The 15,712-nt window shown below is 40.9% G+C and overlaps 1 protein-coding gene across 2 annotated transcripts in view; it reads right to left on the bottom strand.

Moving 5' to 3' along the window:
* Positions 1 to 9,454: 9,454 nt before the first annotated feature.
* C5H12orf56 (chromosome 5 C12orf56 homolog) overlaps positions 9,455 to 15,712 on the bottom strand; it is a 123,525-nt gene continuing 117,267 nt past the window's right edge. For both annotated transcript variants that reach the window (XM_056800693.1, XM_056800692.1), the window contains exon 13: positions 9,455 to 9,662. In XM_056800693.1, coding sequence (XP_056656671.1) covers positions 9,536 to 9,662 — 127 coding nt within the window. In that variant the 3' untranslated portion in view covers positions 9,455 to 9,535. The remainder of the gene's footprint in view (positions 9,663 to 15,712) is intronic.

Genomic DNA, 15,712 nt, shown 5'->3' on the forward strand with positions numbered 1-15,712 from the left:
ACACCATTAGACTGACTCTGTCTTTCTTGAGTGCTTGGTTTCCCCTCTCTCCCCCTATGGCTTTTTAGGTAGCTGTCTTGCGAGCTCTGCTATAGTATCCGGCTGGTCCGGGATAGTAGACAATAGATGATAAAGAGATAGAGATAGAGAGAGATAAACAGAGACAGATAGATAGATAGATAGATAGATAGATAGATAGATAGATAGATAGATGGATAGATAGATAGATAGATAGATAGATGTAAATGGATGGACAGATGGATAGATAGAAAGATAGATAGATAGACAGATAGATAGACAGACAGACAGACAGACAGACAGATAGATAGATAGATGGATTGATGAGTGGATAGATGGACAGATAGGCAGATAGACAGATAGAGAGAAAGATGAATGGATAGATAGATAGATAGATAGATAGATAGATAGATAGATAGATGGATGGATAGATAGATAGATAGATAGATAGATAGATAGATATATAGATAGATAGATGGATGGATGGATGGATAGATAGATAGATAGATAGATAGATAGATAGATAGATAGATAGATAGATAGATGGATGGATGGATGGATGGATGGATAGATAGATAGATAGATAGATAGATAGATAGATAGATAGATAGATAGATAGATAGATAGATGGATGGATGGATGAATGGGTCTATCTATATGGGGCACTTGCCCCAAGAATAAAAGCTATATATCTATATATCTAAATGTATGAAATAGTTGGTTGATTTTGTTTTTTCAGTAAAGATGTTTTAACCAAGGAAAATAAGTTGTTTCTATATTTAATTTTGGGTACATCTTTAGTCTTTTTTGTGCCTCCTTGTTTTTTTTAAATTAATTTATTTAGTCGATTTAGAACATTATTTCTTTGTTACAAGAATCATATTATTTCCCTCCCTCCCCTCCCCTCCCCCTTCCCTCAGCTGATGCGCAATTCATTGTTATTACATGTGTCCTTGATCAGAACCTGTTTCCATGATGTTGGTGTTTGCATTGGGATATTCATTTAGAGTCTCCATCCCCAGCCATATCCCTTCTACCCATGTATTCAAGCATTTGTTTTTCTTCTGTGTTTCTACTCCCAAATGTTTTTTCTTTAGATTCCTCCAAGTTGTTCAGGATCACTGCATTGCCACTAATGAAGAAGTCCATTACTGTGCCTCCTTGTAATGGTGATATTATATCCAATTTTTTAAAAAATTCTGGGGACATTCTGATAGAAACCAATCCATCAATCAATAAGTATTAGGTTCCAGGCACTATCATGGTGCTGGAGACACAAAGACCAAAGTGAAACCTTCTCTGCTAACTCTCTTTTTTTTTTTTAATATATTTTATTTGATCATTTCCAAGCATTATTCGTTAAAGACATAGATCATTTTCTTTTCCTCCCCCCCACCCCCCATAGCCGACGCGTAAGTCCACTGGGCATTAGATGTTTTCTTGATTTGAACCCATTGCTTTGTTGATAGTATTTGCATTAGAGTGTTCATTTAAAGTCTATCCTCTGTCATGTCCCCTCAACCTCTGTATTCAGGCAGTTGCTTTTTCTCGGTGTTTCCACTCCCATAGTTTATCCTTTGCTTATGAATGGTGTTTTTTTTCTCCTGGATCCCTGAAAGTTGTTCAGGGACATTACACCGCCCCTAATGGAGAAGTCCATTACGTTCGATTATACCACAGTGTATTAGTCTCTGTGTACAATGTTCTCCTGGTTCTGCTCCTCTCGCTCTGCATCACTTCCTGGAGGTTGTTCCAGTCTCCATGGAACTTCTCCACTTTATTATTCCTTTGAGCACAATAGTATTCCATCACCAACATATACCACAATTTGTTCAGCCATTCCCCAATTGATGGGCATCCCCTCGTTTTCCAATTTTTGGCCACCACAAAGAGCGCAGCTATGAATATTTTTGTACAAGTCTTTGTGTCCATTATCTCTTTGGGGTACAGACCCAGCAGTGCTATGGCTGGGTCAAAGGGTAGATATTCTTTTGTCGCCCTTTGGGTCTCTGCTAACTCTTAAGAAACTTACATTTTGGGGGTATCTAGGTAGCTCAGGGGATTGAGAGCCAGGCCTACCATAGATGGGAGGTCCTAGGTTCAAATCTGACCTTAGGCACTTCCTAGCTTTGGGACCCTGGACAAGTTTCTTAACCCTCATTGCCTAGCCCTTACCACTCTTCTGCCTTGGAACCAGTCAACAGTATTGATTCTAAGGCAGAAGGTAAGGGTTTAAAAAAAGAAAAAGAAACTTACATATCATCTTCCAGGGCAAGACATTTTTAGCAATTGGTTAGGGTCTGGAGCTTTCACTGACTTGTAGCTTTTTAAACCAAATTATCACTACCCAGGTTTTTATTTGAATACAAAGATATAGCTGGGAAGAGTGCACTAATACAGATCCAGCATCTTGGCATAGGCAAAGGAATTAGTGATCTAATATTAATACATTCATAATTGAAAAACCATCTAAGTGAATTTGATGGGCACATAATCTAAATTTTAATAATACCAATAGTAACACTGAGTGATGAGTGATATGTCAATATCCTATAGATTTAATTAGAAAAGTTGTATAAATAATGAATGATAATAGCTGACATTTAGATAATGCTCTAAAGTTTACAAAGGGCTTTACATACATAATCTCATTTTACCCTCAGGATAACTCTGTGAACTGGGTACAAGAAGTGTTGTTATCCCCATCTGATAGATGAGAAAACTAAAATGAAGAGAAGTGGTCATAATAGAAATGTTGGATGGAAGAGACAAGTACAAGTATTTCATTCTTCTAAAACCAATTATTTTTCTACTCATGTCTCTAAATATTTAAATATTTGTTCCAACTGTGGGGATGTTATTCAGATTTTACCCACAATAATCAAATATCAGTGAATCCTATTGTTCATAGTGTAGACCTTCTGTACCATAAATGAATCAGTTCTAATGGGCATGATACCAACTCTTGTATTTGTTCTATATGGGACTTTTCCCCAGAGTATCAAATTTGGAGGGTTCTAAAAGCAGTACCTTCTACAGTATAGAAACAACAGCAAGGGTCCTTTTCCATTCTTCTCTGTTCCTTCCTCCTCGGTAGTAATTTCTGGTTGAGAGTCTCTGGTCAGTCCCAATTCCCTTCCCACTCAACTGAAGACGTGTTCCTAGGAATTTGTCTAGGAGCCCCTTTGTGGCATTTACCCCAAGTATAAATAAAAAATTCTAGTTAAGGTTCTATGATGGTTTTGACAGAGTTGGGGTTATGGGGTCCTTCAAGATGGAAAGCACTATAGTCATCCAAGTTATATAAATATGCTTTCAAAATTATTTATGCAAACATATATTGGTATTTATAACTGGTTTTAGTAGGAGAAGTTTGTATGAGAAGGAGCAGGAGAAAAGAGAAAGATTTGAGCTGAATAAAGAGAAAGCCATTGCCTAGGGGATTTGGAGAGGTTTGACCTTGTGAAGGAGGCCAAAGATTGAATTTGAGGAAGAGAAATTTGGAGTCACTGGGGAATCATTGAGAAGAATTTGGAGAATAATCTCTAGGTCCAGATGTTATTTCCTAATTCCATTTAAAAAAAAAAGGAAAACTACATGTTTCTGGCTTCCCTTTCCTCTTCTAATGTGGATCCTATCCCAATAGCCCTAACCCGAACAGTGAACATTTGGGGGTAAATACCCCAGATTCATCTTCAAGATTCATGAGGTTTTGACATTGTTAAATCTAACATGCAACTACTTTTGCCCAATATTTTACCTGATTAAAAATGAGGTTTCAGGGGGCATCTGGGTGGCTCAGTGGATTGAGAGTCAGGCCTAGAAACAGGAGATCCTGGGTTCAAATCTGACCTCAGACAACTTCCCAGCTGTGTGACCTTGGGCAAGTCACTTGACCCCCATTGCCTAGCACTCACCACTCTTCTGCCTTGGAACCAATGCACAGTATTGACTCCAAGACGGAAGGTAAGGGTTTAAAAAAAAAATTAGGTTTCATAACATTTGTGACATAGGGATGAGTGTGACTCTCTAGGGAAATCTTATCAAATAGAAATACCTTTTTCCTAGATTAAAAAAAAAAAAAGCAAACAAAGCTGAAGGGCAGAGCAAGGGAAAGAATTAAGATAATATAAGCCATAACCAGGGAGTACCCTGATTTCCCCCCAGAAGAGCAGCACCAAATGACAGACCTTAAAAAAAAAAAAAAACCCTTTTTCCGTTCTATTTCCCTGTAGTCAGCACGGCTATAACAGCTGCTGTATTTTTAACTCGGCCTACCCAGTCCATTATGACCAGCCACCCCAGTAGGAGCTTGATAAAGTTGAAATAATGCTAATAATAGGCATCCTCTGAAAGAATGAGGACACGGGTTTTGGCAAAATGCACTCATTAGTCTCATTGAGTTCCAACAGCATGGGCTCAGCACATTGCAGTTTGTAGCCCCCTTTGATTGCTGGAATTTGTCCAGCAACTTGTGAGTTTACTCCAGGAAAAAAAAAAAGAAGAATCCGTCTCCCACACACTTCGCCAATACTTCCCATGTTTTTAAAAGACTTCCCATTCTGAAAAAGCATTTCTTGGTGCCATTTTTAACATAAACTTAGCCTTCGGAAACAAGCCTGGCAGCTCCCTTTCATCTCCAGATTTGGCCACTGGGGATCGTTTTCGGGGCGCGGAATAACTCCTGCCTAGCATCGTCAGCAAAGCTCCGCCCCCTGGTCCCCAAAGAGCCTCCTTTCCTAGCGTGGTTCCTCTCACTGTAGCTCTTTGAGAAAGCAGCCCCGTGTGAACGCTCTCCTGTCTCTTGTTCTCACCAGAAATCCTTCTGGATTCACCACTTGGATGTAACCCCCTGTTTCGTCTCGCTTCCTTTTATCCCTCTCAGATGAGGGCTGAGTGTGCGTGCAGGAAGCACAGATGGCTCTGAGTCAGGTCATTTGGAGAAGGAAGGAAGCTCCATCAGACAGACTACAGGCCACCGAGAAGAGATCACTCAGTTTTTCCTTCGGAGGCTTCCACATAGTTGCAGGGCTGACAGCTAGCAGGTGACGGTGTCTGTAAATTGCAGTGACTTCTTGGTCCTCTGACTCTCCTTGCGAATGCCGGTGGCTGTCAGGCTGGGCTTGAACTTCAAAATCCCCAGATCCCAAGGGATGCACGGAGCAAGTGACATCTAGTTTAACCCTTACACGGTACTGAGGTCCTCTCTTCCTCGCGCTTCCAAATCCAACTCTGCCCTCTGGTGGTTTTATCTTCAATTTGGGAAAAATCTCATCCTCAATTCACAAGTTAGTTTGTGGTGGTACATGTATAACCCAGTGGAACTGCTTAGGGAGAGAGGAGGAAAGAGCAGGGCTGGGGGAATCATGAATGGAACCATGGGAAAATATGCTAAATAAATACATTTTTAATTAAATAAAATTAAATAAAAAATTATATATATATGTATATATATATATATATTTATATATTATTATTACCCAGTTGTGGAGGCATCAGGGGATTGAGAATCAGGTCTAGAGAATGGAGGTCCCTCCTAGGTTCAAATCTGACATTAGATACTTCCTAGCTGTGTGACCCTGGGCAAGTCACTTAACCCCCATTGCCTAGCCCTTTCCACTTGTAATAGAGGGGGTATTGGTGGTAAAGAACCAGAAAGGGAGAATGGAGTGCTCTCCCTCTCAAGGCAAGACAAAGACCACCAATACACCCTCTATTACACACTCTTTACTTTAACACTTTAAGATAGAAGATAAGGGTTTTTTTAAAATCCATTTGTAAGGAGGTTATTTAAAATTTGGAATTCATTTTCCAGTATCTTCACAGATGGTGCTCAGGTTTTCAAGTCAGTTGACCGATTCTATTTAACTCATAATGTTACAATAAAGTACCTACAATGTTCCAAGCACTGCATTAAACACAAAGGATGCAAAGAAATGGGGGTGGGAGGGAGCAGACAAAAATAGTGCCCCCTCTCAAGGATCTCAGTCTAAAATGGGGAACGGTGTAAAAGCAAGATGTAGACAGGACAAAGTGGAGCTACCCTCAGAGGGGTGGTGTAAAGATGAGGAAGGCCTGGGAGAAGAAGGGGGGACTAGAGCTGAGGCTTGAAGGAATCCTGGGAAGTCAGAAGATTGGGATGAGAAGGCAAAAATCAAGACAGCTGGGAAAATGCACATCATTCAGGGATGGAATGTCTTGTGGGAAGAAGAGTACAGACAGAAGCTTTAAGAAGACTGGAAAGGGAGAAGGGGGTCAGGTTTTAAAAACAGGGTTAAGGTGTTTTGTTTTGTTCAATCCTTACTTTCTATCTTAATATCAATTCTAAGATAGAAGTGTGACAAGAGCTAGGCAACTGGGGTTAAGTGACTTGCCCAGAGTCACCCAAGTAGCAAGTGTCTAAAACTAAATTTGAACCCAGATCCTCCCAATGCTAGGCATGGTTCTCTGTCCACTTGTGCTCCCAGCTGCCTCTAGGGGTGAGATTTTAAAAGCAGACAGAGACACTGATATTTGATTCTGGAGGTAAAAGGAAGCCACTGGATTTTACTGACTAAGGGGGTGACGTGGTCAGACCTGTGTTTAAGAAAGATCAGCTGTGTCAGCCATGGGCACGTGGTCTTTATTTTGTATCCCTTTTATTCCTTTATTTTTAATGATCATTAATAAATCTCCTAAAATAAAAAAAGAGAAAGATCAGCTTTGTACCTGAATGGAGGATAGAGACAGAAGAGATTCAAGGAAGACCCACCAGCAGGCTATTACGAAGTTCAGACTTGAACAAATGAGGGTCTCTGCCAGGGTGGTGGCTTTGTCAGAGGGTCAAAGGGGAGATATTTGAGAGAAGACATGAAGATAGAAACAACAGGACTTGGCTACAAATTGGAGATGGGGGAGATGGGGAGAGGCTGAGGAGCTGGGGATGAAACCTGGGCTCTGAGCTTGAGTCACTGCAGAGATAACAGTCCTCTCAACCAACATGAATTTCTTAGGGAAGTTAAGAGGAAGAGATTTGGCAAGATAGAGAATGAAGATAATAAATTCTATTTTGGACACTTTCAGTTTAAGATGCCTAATAGGCAGTTGGCCATGAGAAAACTGGAGATGAGAGAAGTGAGAGCTCAACAAAGAGATGTAGGAACCATTTAAATGGAGATAATTTAACCCCGGCAACTGAAGAGATCACGAAGTGAAAGATGTAGAGGAAGAAGAGAAGAGGACCTACGAGAGTAAAGGAAGAAGAGTCTCGGGGAAGCCTGGTGGTTAGTAGGCATGATCTGATTGAAGGATGCTAGAAGAAAGCAGCATCAGGAAAATCTAGAGAGAAGAAAGTATCGAGGGGGGGGGGGGGGACTGATCAATGATGTCATGATAAAAGGCCATTAGATTTTGGAACTAAGAAATCATTGGTACCTGGAGAGAGCAGGCTTAGTAGAGTGATGAGATCAGAATCCAGATTACGGAGAGAGAAGAAGAGAGTGAGAGGAAAGGAAGTAAAGGTATGAAGTAGGAACAGGCTTCTCCATTGTAGCCTTGAAAATGTGGAGAAATAGAGAATAATGGCCAATGGATCCTCTCTGGCTTAGGTGCAGTGAGTTTGAGGCAGAACAAAAAATTACTCAAGTTTAGTATTTTCCAACTACTTAGCCCATATGTCCATCTTTATTTAATAAGCATGTCTATCACAGGAAAGTCAAACTATTTGGGGACTATATTTCAGCTGGCAAAAATGCTCATGCTGTACCCCAAAAAATTACAACATAAAGACAAAAGTTATTATGAAAGCTTAAAAAAAAACTCATCTTCCATCTTAGAATCAATACTATGTATTGGTTTTAAGGTAGAAGAGCGGTAAGGGTTAGGCAATAGAGGTCAAGTGACTTGCCCAGGGTCACACAGCTAGGAAGTGTTTGAGGTTAGATTTGAAACCAGGACTTCCCTGGGCCTGGCTTTCTATCTAGCGAGCTACCCATTTGGCCCCAAATTTTTTTAAAAGAAAGAAATCAAATAGTAGCAGTGATATGGTTCAGTGGATAGAGTCCCAGGCCTGATATCAAGAGAAATTGGGTTCACATCTAGCCTCAGATACTTCCTAGCTGTGTGACCCTGAGCAAGTCACTTAATTCCAATTGCCTAGCCTTGGAAGGAAGGAAGGAAGGAAGGAAGGAAGGAAGGAAGGAAGGAAGGAAGGAAGGAAGGAAGGAAGGGAGGAAGGGAGGGAGGGAGGGAGGAAGGAGAGGGAGGGAGGGAGGAAGGAAGGAAGGAAGGAAGGAAGGAAGGAAGGAAGGAAGGAAGGAAGGAAGGAAGGAAGGAAGGAAGGAAGGAAGGAAGGAAGGAAGGAAGGAAGGAAGGAAGAAGGATGCTTTTTAGACACCTTGAATTGGATTCTAGTGCATTTTCTCTGCCAATTCTTTCCTGTTTATTCTGTATATACCTTGATTCTTATATTAGCTTGTCTCCCCATTAAAAACTGAGCTCCTTGCAAGCAGGGGTTGTTTTTTGTTGCTTTTTATATCCTGGTACCTAAGAACACCACATAGTCCCTGGAATTTAGTAGATACATAATAAATGATTATTGACTGACTGGCTGGTGTGATGTGCTTCTCTCCTAAGTTCTTAAAAGATCTTGAATTAACTCCACCTTGTACATAAATGCCACCAAAGTCAAAACTTGTTGGATGAAAAGTTTATTAGCACAAAGCATAAAACACAATGAAAATGTAAAAAGGCATTGAGTTGGAGGAGAAAAATCCCATTATTGTGCAGAGACAATTCCCTTTCCAAAAAGGAAGGAAATTTCCAAAGAATTTTGCCAACTAGCCTACTACAGACAAGAACCAAATACCAGAGTTTCCTTTTTTTTTTTTTAAAAAGAAGAGCCTAGGTAATCTTAACTTTCCATCTTCTCTACGTAGTTGATTTTTCAGATTCCCATCGGAGCCACTGCCTTGTTCTGACCTCTCCATTAAATACTAATTTCAGGGAAACCTTGATTTGTGGAGCTCTTGCCCCACATTTCTTTCTACCTACCAAAGAAAACTCTTTGCAATGCCTTTCGTGACTTCATTCAGCTTGCTGTTACTCTCCTAACTGGAACAGAGAAGGCTCTATTTTTTGGCATTGCTCACCATAGACTTAATTTTTCCCTTTAGGACTTTTTAAAGTGTTCGATTAGGCACTGACTGCCCTATCCACTGTACTTCACTCCTTCCTCAAAATATAGACATCTGAAAGCTCCTGAAATAAACAGACATCCCAGGCAGCTGCCATTCTCTCCTGTAAGGCTGATGGGAAAACAGACATTTTTTTTTCCTTCTGGAGAAATCCAACAGCTTCTAGTGTCACTGGATTTATGAGAAAATGTATTTCACTCTGTTTCTGCTATAGAGAAATAGCATTCTGTTTCAACAGGAGGTGAAATATAGAGCTATCATGATTTGAAATTAATAACCGGAATGTATTTAATAGGAATGGAAATGTGAATTTCTTCAAAGTTTTAAGCTAGTCGTTTCTATTATCAACATGTCACACACTGTTCTTGTTCAACCAGGTCCAGAACTTCATGGATGAGCTGAGTAGTGATCTGCGTAATGGGGTAACACACTGGGAGTCTTTTTTTCAAAGTTGGCATGTGAACAAAGTACCTGCAGATCAGAAAAAGAAAAAAAAATGGATGACTTTAAAAAGGAACCTTTTCCAGTAGGCCACATGGGCAGATAAAAGCACCATTCTGGATCAAAGGACCACAGACTTAGAGCTGGACAAGACCTCAGCGGCCATTCATTCCAATTCTCCCCAACCTTCCCCCTTTCTAAAACCCTTACCTTCTTGTCTTGGAATCAGTACTGAGTGGTAAGAGTGGTAAGGGCTAGGCAATTGGGGTTAAGTGATTTGCCCAGAGTTACACAGCTAGGAAGTGTCTGAGATCAGATTTGAATCCAGGACCTCTATCCACTGAGCCATCTAGCTGTACCCAATTCCAATCCCTTTTTTACAAATAAGGAAACTGAGGTTTTTGGAACCCCCCCCCCCCAAGGAATCTGTGGATAGGCTTGATGGAAAAACCCAACCAAACTACATCTTTATATTCTCTAAGTCTTTATTTTCTTTGTAATCCTAATGTATTTGATTTTATTCATTTTAAAACATTCAAGTAACAGGTAGTCAAGAAGCATTGATTAACTGCCTATTGTGTATGTTAGGCTAAAGTACTAGGAATGGTTTTTTAATTTAATTAAATTTTTATTTTTATTATTTTTTTCCTAATGCACTAGGAATAATAAGGAAGCCAAAAGAGCCAATTCATGCTCTCGAAGGACTCCCAGCATAATCTGAAAAGGGGTTCCTAGGCTCCACCAGATTGCCAAAGGGGTCCTAAATACACAACAAACATGTTGTCCACGTCGATTGTCACTTCATGGAAACACGTGCATTTGAGCACAGTAGATGCACTTCATTCATAGCCCATCAATTACCAAGACACAAATGGCCAAGTACCCCACAACCTCCACCGCACAGTAAGCCAGGGCTAACCTCTTGGCTCTCAGCTAAGCAATGTGAGGCTGTGGGTGGAAGCTGTGCTGGGAGGAGGGAACCGGGAAGGAAGGCAGTAGAACTGGGACTGGAAGAAGGCAAGGGAAGCAGTTACTTAGGATTTAACATGGCGGCAGGGGCTTGGGGTAGGATGGGGTGGAGGAAGGGCCTACAATAAAGGACATTTTTAAATATTGCTTTTTATAGGTTTCTTAAAATTAACCTGCTCATCATTTCTTAGGGCACAATAGTACTCCATCACAATCATATGTCCTAACAGTCATTCCCCAATTGATGGGCAATCTTTCACATTCCAGGTCTTTGCCACTCCAAAGAGAGCTGCTATAAATATTTTAGAACATAGAAGGGTTCATTTTTTGCTTTTTCCCCTGATCATTTGAGGATATAAAGCCAGTTGTGGTATCGCTGAGTCTGAAGGTATACAAGTTTCCTGACTTTGGGGGCATAATTCCAGATTGCTCTCCAAAATGGCTGGATTGGTTCATAGTTCTGCCTACAGTATATTAATAACCTACATGAAATTATGAAGAGTGAAAGAAGCAGAACCAAGAGAACATTATGTACTGTGACAGAAATATTGTTTGAAGAACTGGCACATTTCTGCCTCCAGAGAAAGAACCAATAAGTAGAAATAAGCATGACATAGTTTTATGTATACATAAATATTTCTTGTCAAATGATATCTTCTCTAATGGGGGGAGGGAAGGAAGAGAGGGAGATACCTGGGTAGTTTAACCGAACAAATAAATAAATTTAAATGAAAAAATCACTTATTACAAGTTTCATCATTGCAGCAGAGAAGTAACTCTCCATTCTTGAAGGCTGTGTCAGTGTAAACACAAGTTTGAAAAGGCTGTGAGTCCAGTCCAGGCAGGAGATATGTGTCTAACATTCAAGGAGATCACCTTAGTCCACCTAATTGTGGATCGGCCATCTGATGATGGATTTTGGGATCATGGGACCTCATGAAGACTTTCTGTCATAGCACACAGGCATCACATTCTCCATCAGTAAAGGGGGTACATATGGATTAAGTGAGGGACCTTTTCAAATACCAATGTGAGAAGAATTCTACCCGTAAAAATACTTCCAGCTCAGCCATCATACAGGGAAATAACCCCTGCAGAATTGGCATATTTGAGGGGAGAAATCATTGTCAAATGCCTTTCTCATGACCGCCAAGAACAATTGCTGACCAACTGCCACCATCAGCCAGACAGAGCCCTGGGTGTGGCAGCATCTCTCAGACCAACATTCTTGCTTCCAGCTCAGCCTTCAAAGCCATCATCCTGTGGAGAAGGAGCCACCTGCTAACCAACCAAGACCCACAAGGCAGATAAGAAACCCAGCTTGAAGATCAAGTCAGGAAGCAGCAAGACCAACTAAGCTAAATCACATTATGATCTTGACTACCATATCCCTTCAGATCCTGATGGAGATAGCCCCAGACCTTGAGCCCAAAAGCCTCGCGAGAAACAATGTGCTCTCAGACATCATCATGCGAAGCAACCCCTGGGGGAGATAGAGTGTAGCAATTGCTCCTTTGGGAGTTAAAGTCACATCTACTGAAGACCCAGGAAGAAAAGTTCTTGCCACCAAAGACCTTCGCCCTGTCAAATGGTTCAACATCAGAAATTGAATGATTTTCAACAGTAGAAAAGATGTAAAAGAAGGGTGTTAACAGCAACTTTGCCTTAGTTCTTCTAAACTAGCTCTTCATTCTCCACAATTTCTTATCCCTCTGTATTTTTCTGCCTTACCTCAATCATATCTCATTTCTCTTTCTTCATAAACGTGTCTATAGTTAACCAACTCAAGAAGGTATTATCTTTTACTCTTAAATCCATACTACCACCATCACCACCCCTCTTATCTTCCTGCTGTCCTACTGATCCTTAATCTTGGGTCACCCATACAGCTGCCTACTCTAATCCCACTCCTGAATGCTATTGAATCAAGTCACAAATTACTCAAACTGGATCAACAACAAATTCATGTGATCTAATCTCAACTGTAGAGTAACTCTTTTATTGCTTTCTGAATATTTTTTTTTTAAAACCCTTACCTTCCATCTTGGAGTCAATATTGTGTATTGGCTCCAAGGCAGAAGAGTGGTAAGGGCTAGGCAATGGGGGTCAAGTGACTTGCCCAGGGTCACACAGCTAGGAAGTGGCTGAGGCTGGATTTGAACCTAGGACCTCCCATCTCTAGGCCTGGTTCTCAATCCACTGAGCTACCCAGCTGCCCCTGCTTTCTGAATATTGATGACATTCCAAAGTCCCTTTTTCCTTTCTCTCTCCAAGCCCTCAATTCTACCCTCACTCCTGCTCTATCATCAGACAACAGGCTTTACTGAAAAGATTGAGGCCATCAATCATGAGCTCCCTCATTTTCTCTCCTCCAGACATCAAATCTCTCTGCAACTTTGCTTTTCTTTCAGTCTCAAAGGATGAATTAGCCTTCTCTTCTCCTCTCTTCTCCTCTCCTCTCCTCTCCTCTCCTCTCCTCTCCTCTCCTCTCCTCTCCTCTCCTCTCCTCTCCTCTTCTCTTCTCTCCTCTCAGGAGTTTGTCCCTTAGTTCATTCCTTTAATCATCTTTAATTCCGTTCTCTCTAATGGCTCCTTCCCTGTCTCTTAAGATCATTCTTAAGACACCCTCCCCACTTTAAAAAAACCCTTGCTTTGTCTCTCCTTTCCCCTGAAGATACCTATCTATAATGTTTCCTCCCTTTTACTTCTAAGGCCCTAGTCAGAGTAGTCTCAATTCCCTGACTTAGTTTCCCCACAGTCCATTCACACTCCTAAATAAATCCTTTGCAATTTACTTGTCAACACTACCGCTCTAAACAGCTCTTTCATAGGTCCTAAATGTTATTTGAGTTTCTAAATCCAATTGTTTTTTTCATATCCCATTCTCCTGATCAATGCTTTCTGAAGCACTCATCATTACTGACCAGCTCTTCCCTCCTGGATCCTCTCTCCTACCTTAGATTCAGTGATGCCTGCCCTCTCTTAAGTTTTTCTGTCTTATCTGACCTCTCCTGGATTTCCTTCGCAGATTCATCTTCTCAGCAGTTGTCCCCCATATCTGTTTTGGTCTTTTTCTCTGTTCTCTCTCACTTGCTGATCTTGACTACCATTTGGAATGTTCTTGGCAAAGATACTGGAGTGCTTTACCATTTCCTTCTCCAACTATCCCAAAGGAGAGAAAAGATTATGTAATGGTGTTGAAGTAGGTCACGACTGGAAGAAAGGGTGTTGAGTAGTAACCATTCATATTTGTGGGAGGTATATAGTAGAAGAGCAGAAGTTCATTCCAAAGATACCCACAAAGTTAAATTGGACTTGGAACCTGCTCATACTCACGACCGTGGGTGCCTACCTCCTCTTTCCATCTCCCATGGGGAAGCTACTTATACTAAATGATTAGCACCTTCAGGTTTGGAGTTAGGAGTGACTGTCCACAGGACCGAGGACCAGGAGTTAGGAGAATGAAAATACAAAGAGAAGCTAGACTTTCCCCATGATCTTCAATAGCTTAAAATGGGAAAGTGATGAGGAGAAGCAGAGCACATACATTGGTCTCCAAATCTAGAAATACTATCCCAGAATCAGAATATGGAACTCTTTTCCAACCCTGACCTCCCCGTCCAATCCGCACCTTGCTCAGTGACAGTACGGTACTGTCCCCAAATGTTCAGGAGTGGATGGCTATTTACTGCACCACTTTCACCCTTCATGGGCTCTGATGATGCATGCAGCAGATTTTTCCCTTGCTCTTTTTGGGTGCAAATGGAGAACCAAGACCACTAAGTCTATTTGGTTTTTTCTTGTTTATAAATAGAACTAGGGTAAAATATAATGAATGGCTGGTGAAGCAGATTCTTACTGTTTCTATTCCTTAATACTGCTCCATGAGTAAGAGGAGACAGGCAAATGGGACAAAAGGAGAGGAAGAGATCTTACTTATATGGTATAGATAGTTTATATATAAAGAATGCATTGATTGTTCTTGCTTCTTATTCAATAACTATTAAGTACTCTATATAAAACAGTGCTAGGCACTGAGGGAGATTAAAAAAAAAGATGGCTTCATCTTTGTCCTCTGGTGAAGTGACGTGAAGAGGATAACTACTATCCACAATGTTTCACAAGTGCATAAAAGAAAGAGCTAAAGCCACAATGGATAGAACTTTGGTCTTCCACATCCTACCCCCCACTCCAGTCACAATCTCAAATCTGGCCTCTGATACTTATTAGCTGGGTGTCCCTGGGCAAGTTCATTAACCATCGTCTTCCTCATTTTTATCAACTGCAAAATGGGAGAAAGGAAGGAAAGAGGCATTTTTTAAGCACCCACTATGTGCCAGGAACAGGGCTAAAGTATTTTACAAATATTCTCCTATTTAATTCTCACAACTACCCTTGGGAGGTAGGTGTTATTATTATCTCTATTTGCTGATTTGAGTTTTGAATTGAAGCAGACAGGGATTAAGTGACTTGGATAAGGTCACACAGCTAATGAGTGTCTCAGGTCAGGTCTAAACTCAAGTCTTCCTGACTCCAGATCCAGTGTTCTATCCACTTCACTGCAATGGCTTCTAATGGGGACAATAATGGGACCCACCTAATAATAACAATAGCTAATATTTATAGTATTTCCTATATGCCAGGCACAGGGCTAGATGCTTTAGAATTATTATCTCATTTAATCCTCAGGCATAACCCTGGGATGTAGGTGCTATTATTATCACCCCTATTTCACAATTAAGGAAACTGAGGCAAGCAGAATTAAATGACCTCCCAGGGCCATCCAGCTAGGAAGTGTTGAAGGCCAGGTTTGAACTCAGGTTTTCTGAACTCCAGACCCATTGCTCTATCCCCCATGCCACCTAACTCCCCAAGCTGTTAGGAAGATAAAATAAGACTCAAAGTGCTTATATAAATACTAGCTATTATTTTTTAACTATAAGAGCTCCAGAAAAGATCATTTCTACCCTGGGTGGGGGAGATAAGGAAAGGTTTCATAGAGAAGATGGTGTTTATATAGCACCTGTCATGTGCCGGGCACTTTTTTTTACAACAATTTTTACACATCTCCTATTGGATCCTCCCAGTGACCCTGCAAGGTTGGTGCTATT

This window comes from Monodelphis domestica, chromosome 5 (assembly GCF_027887165.1).
Source record: "Monodelphis domestica isolate mMonDom1 chromosome 5, mMonDom1.pri, whole genome shotgun sequence".
NCBI lineage: Eukaryota > Metazoa > Chordata > Mammalia > Didelphimorphia > Didelphidae > Monodelphis > Monodelphis domestica.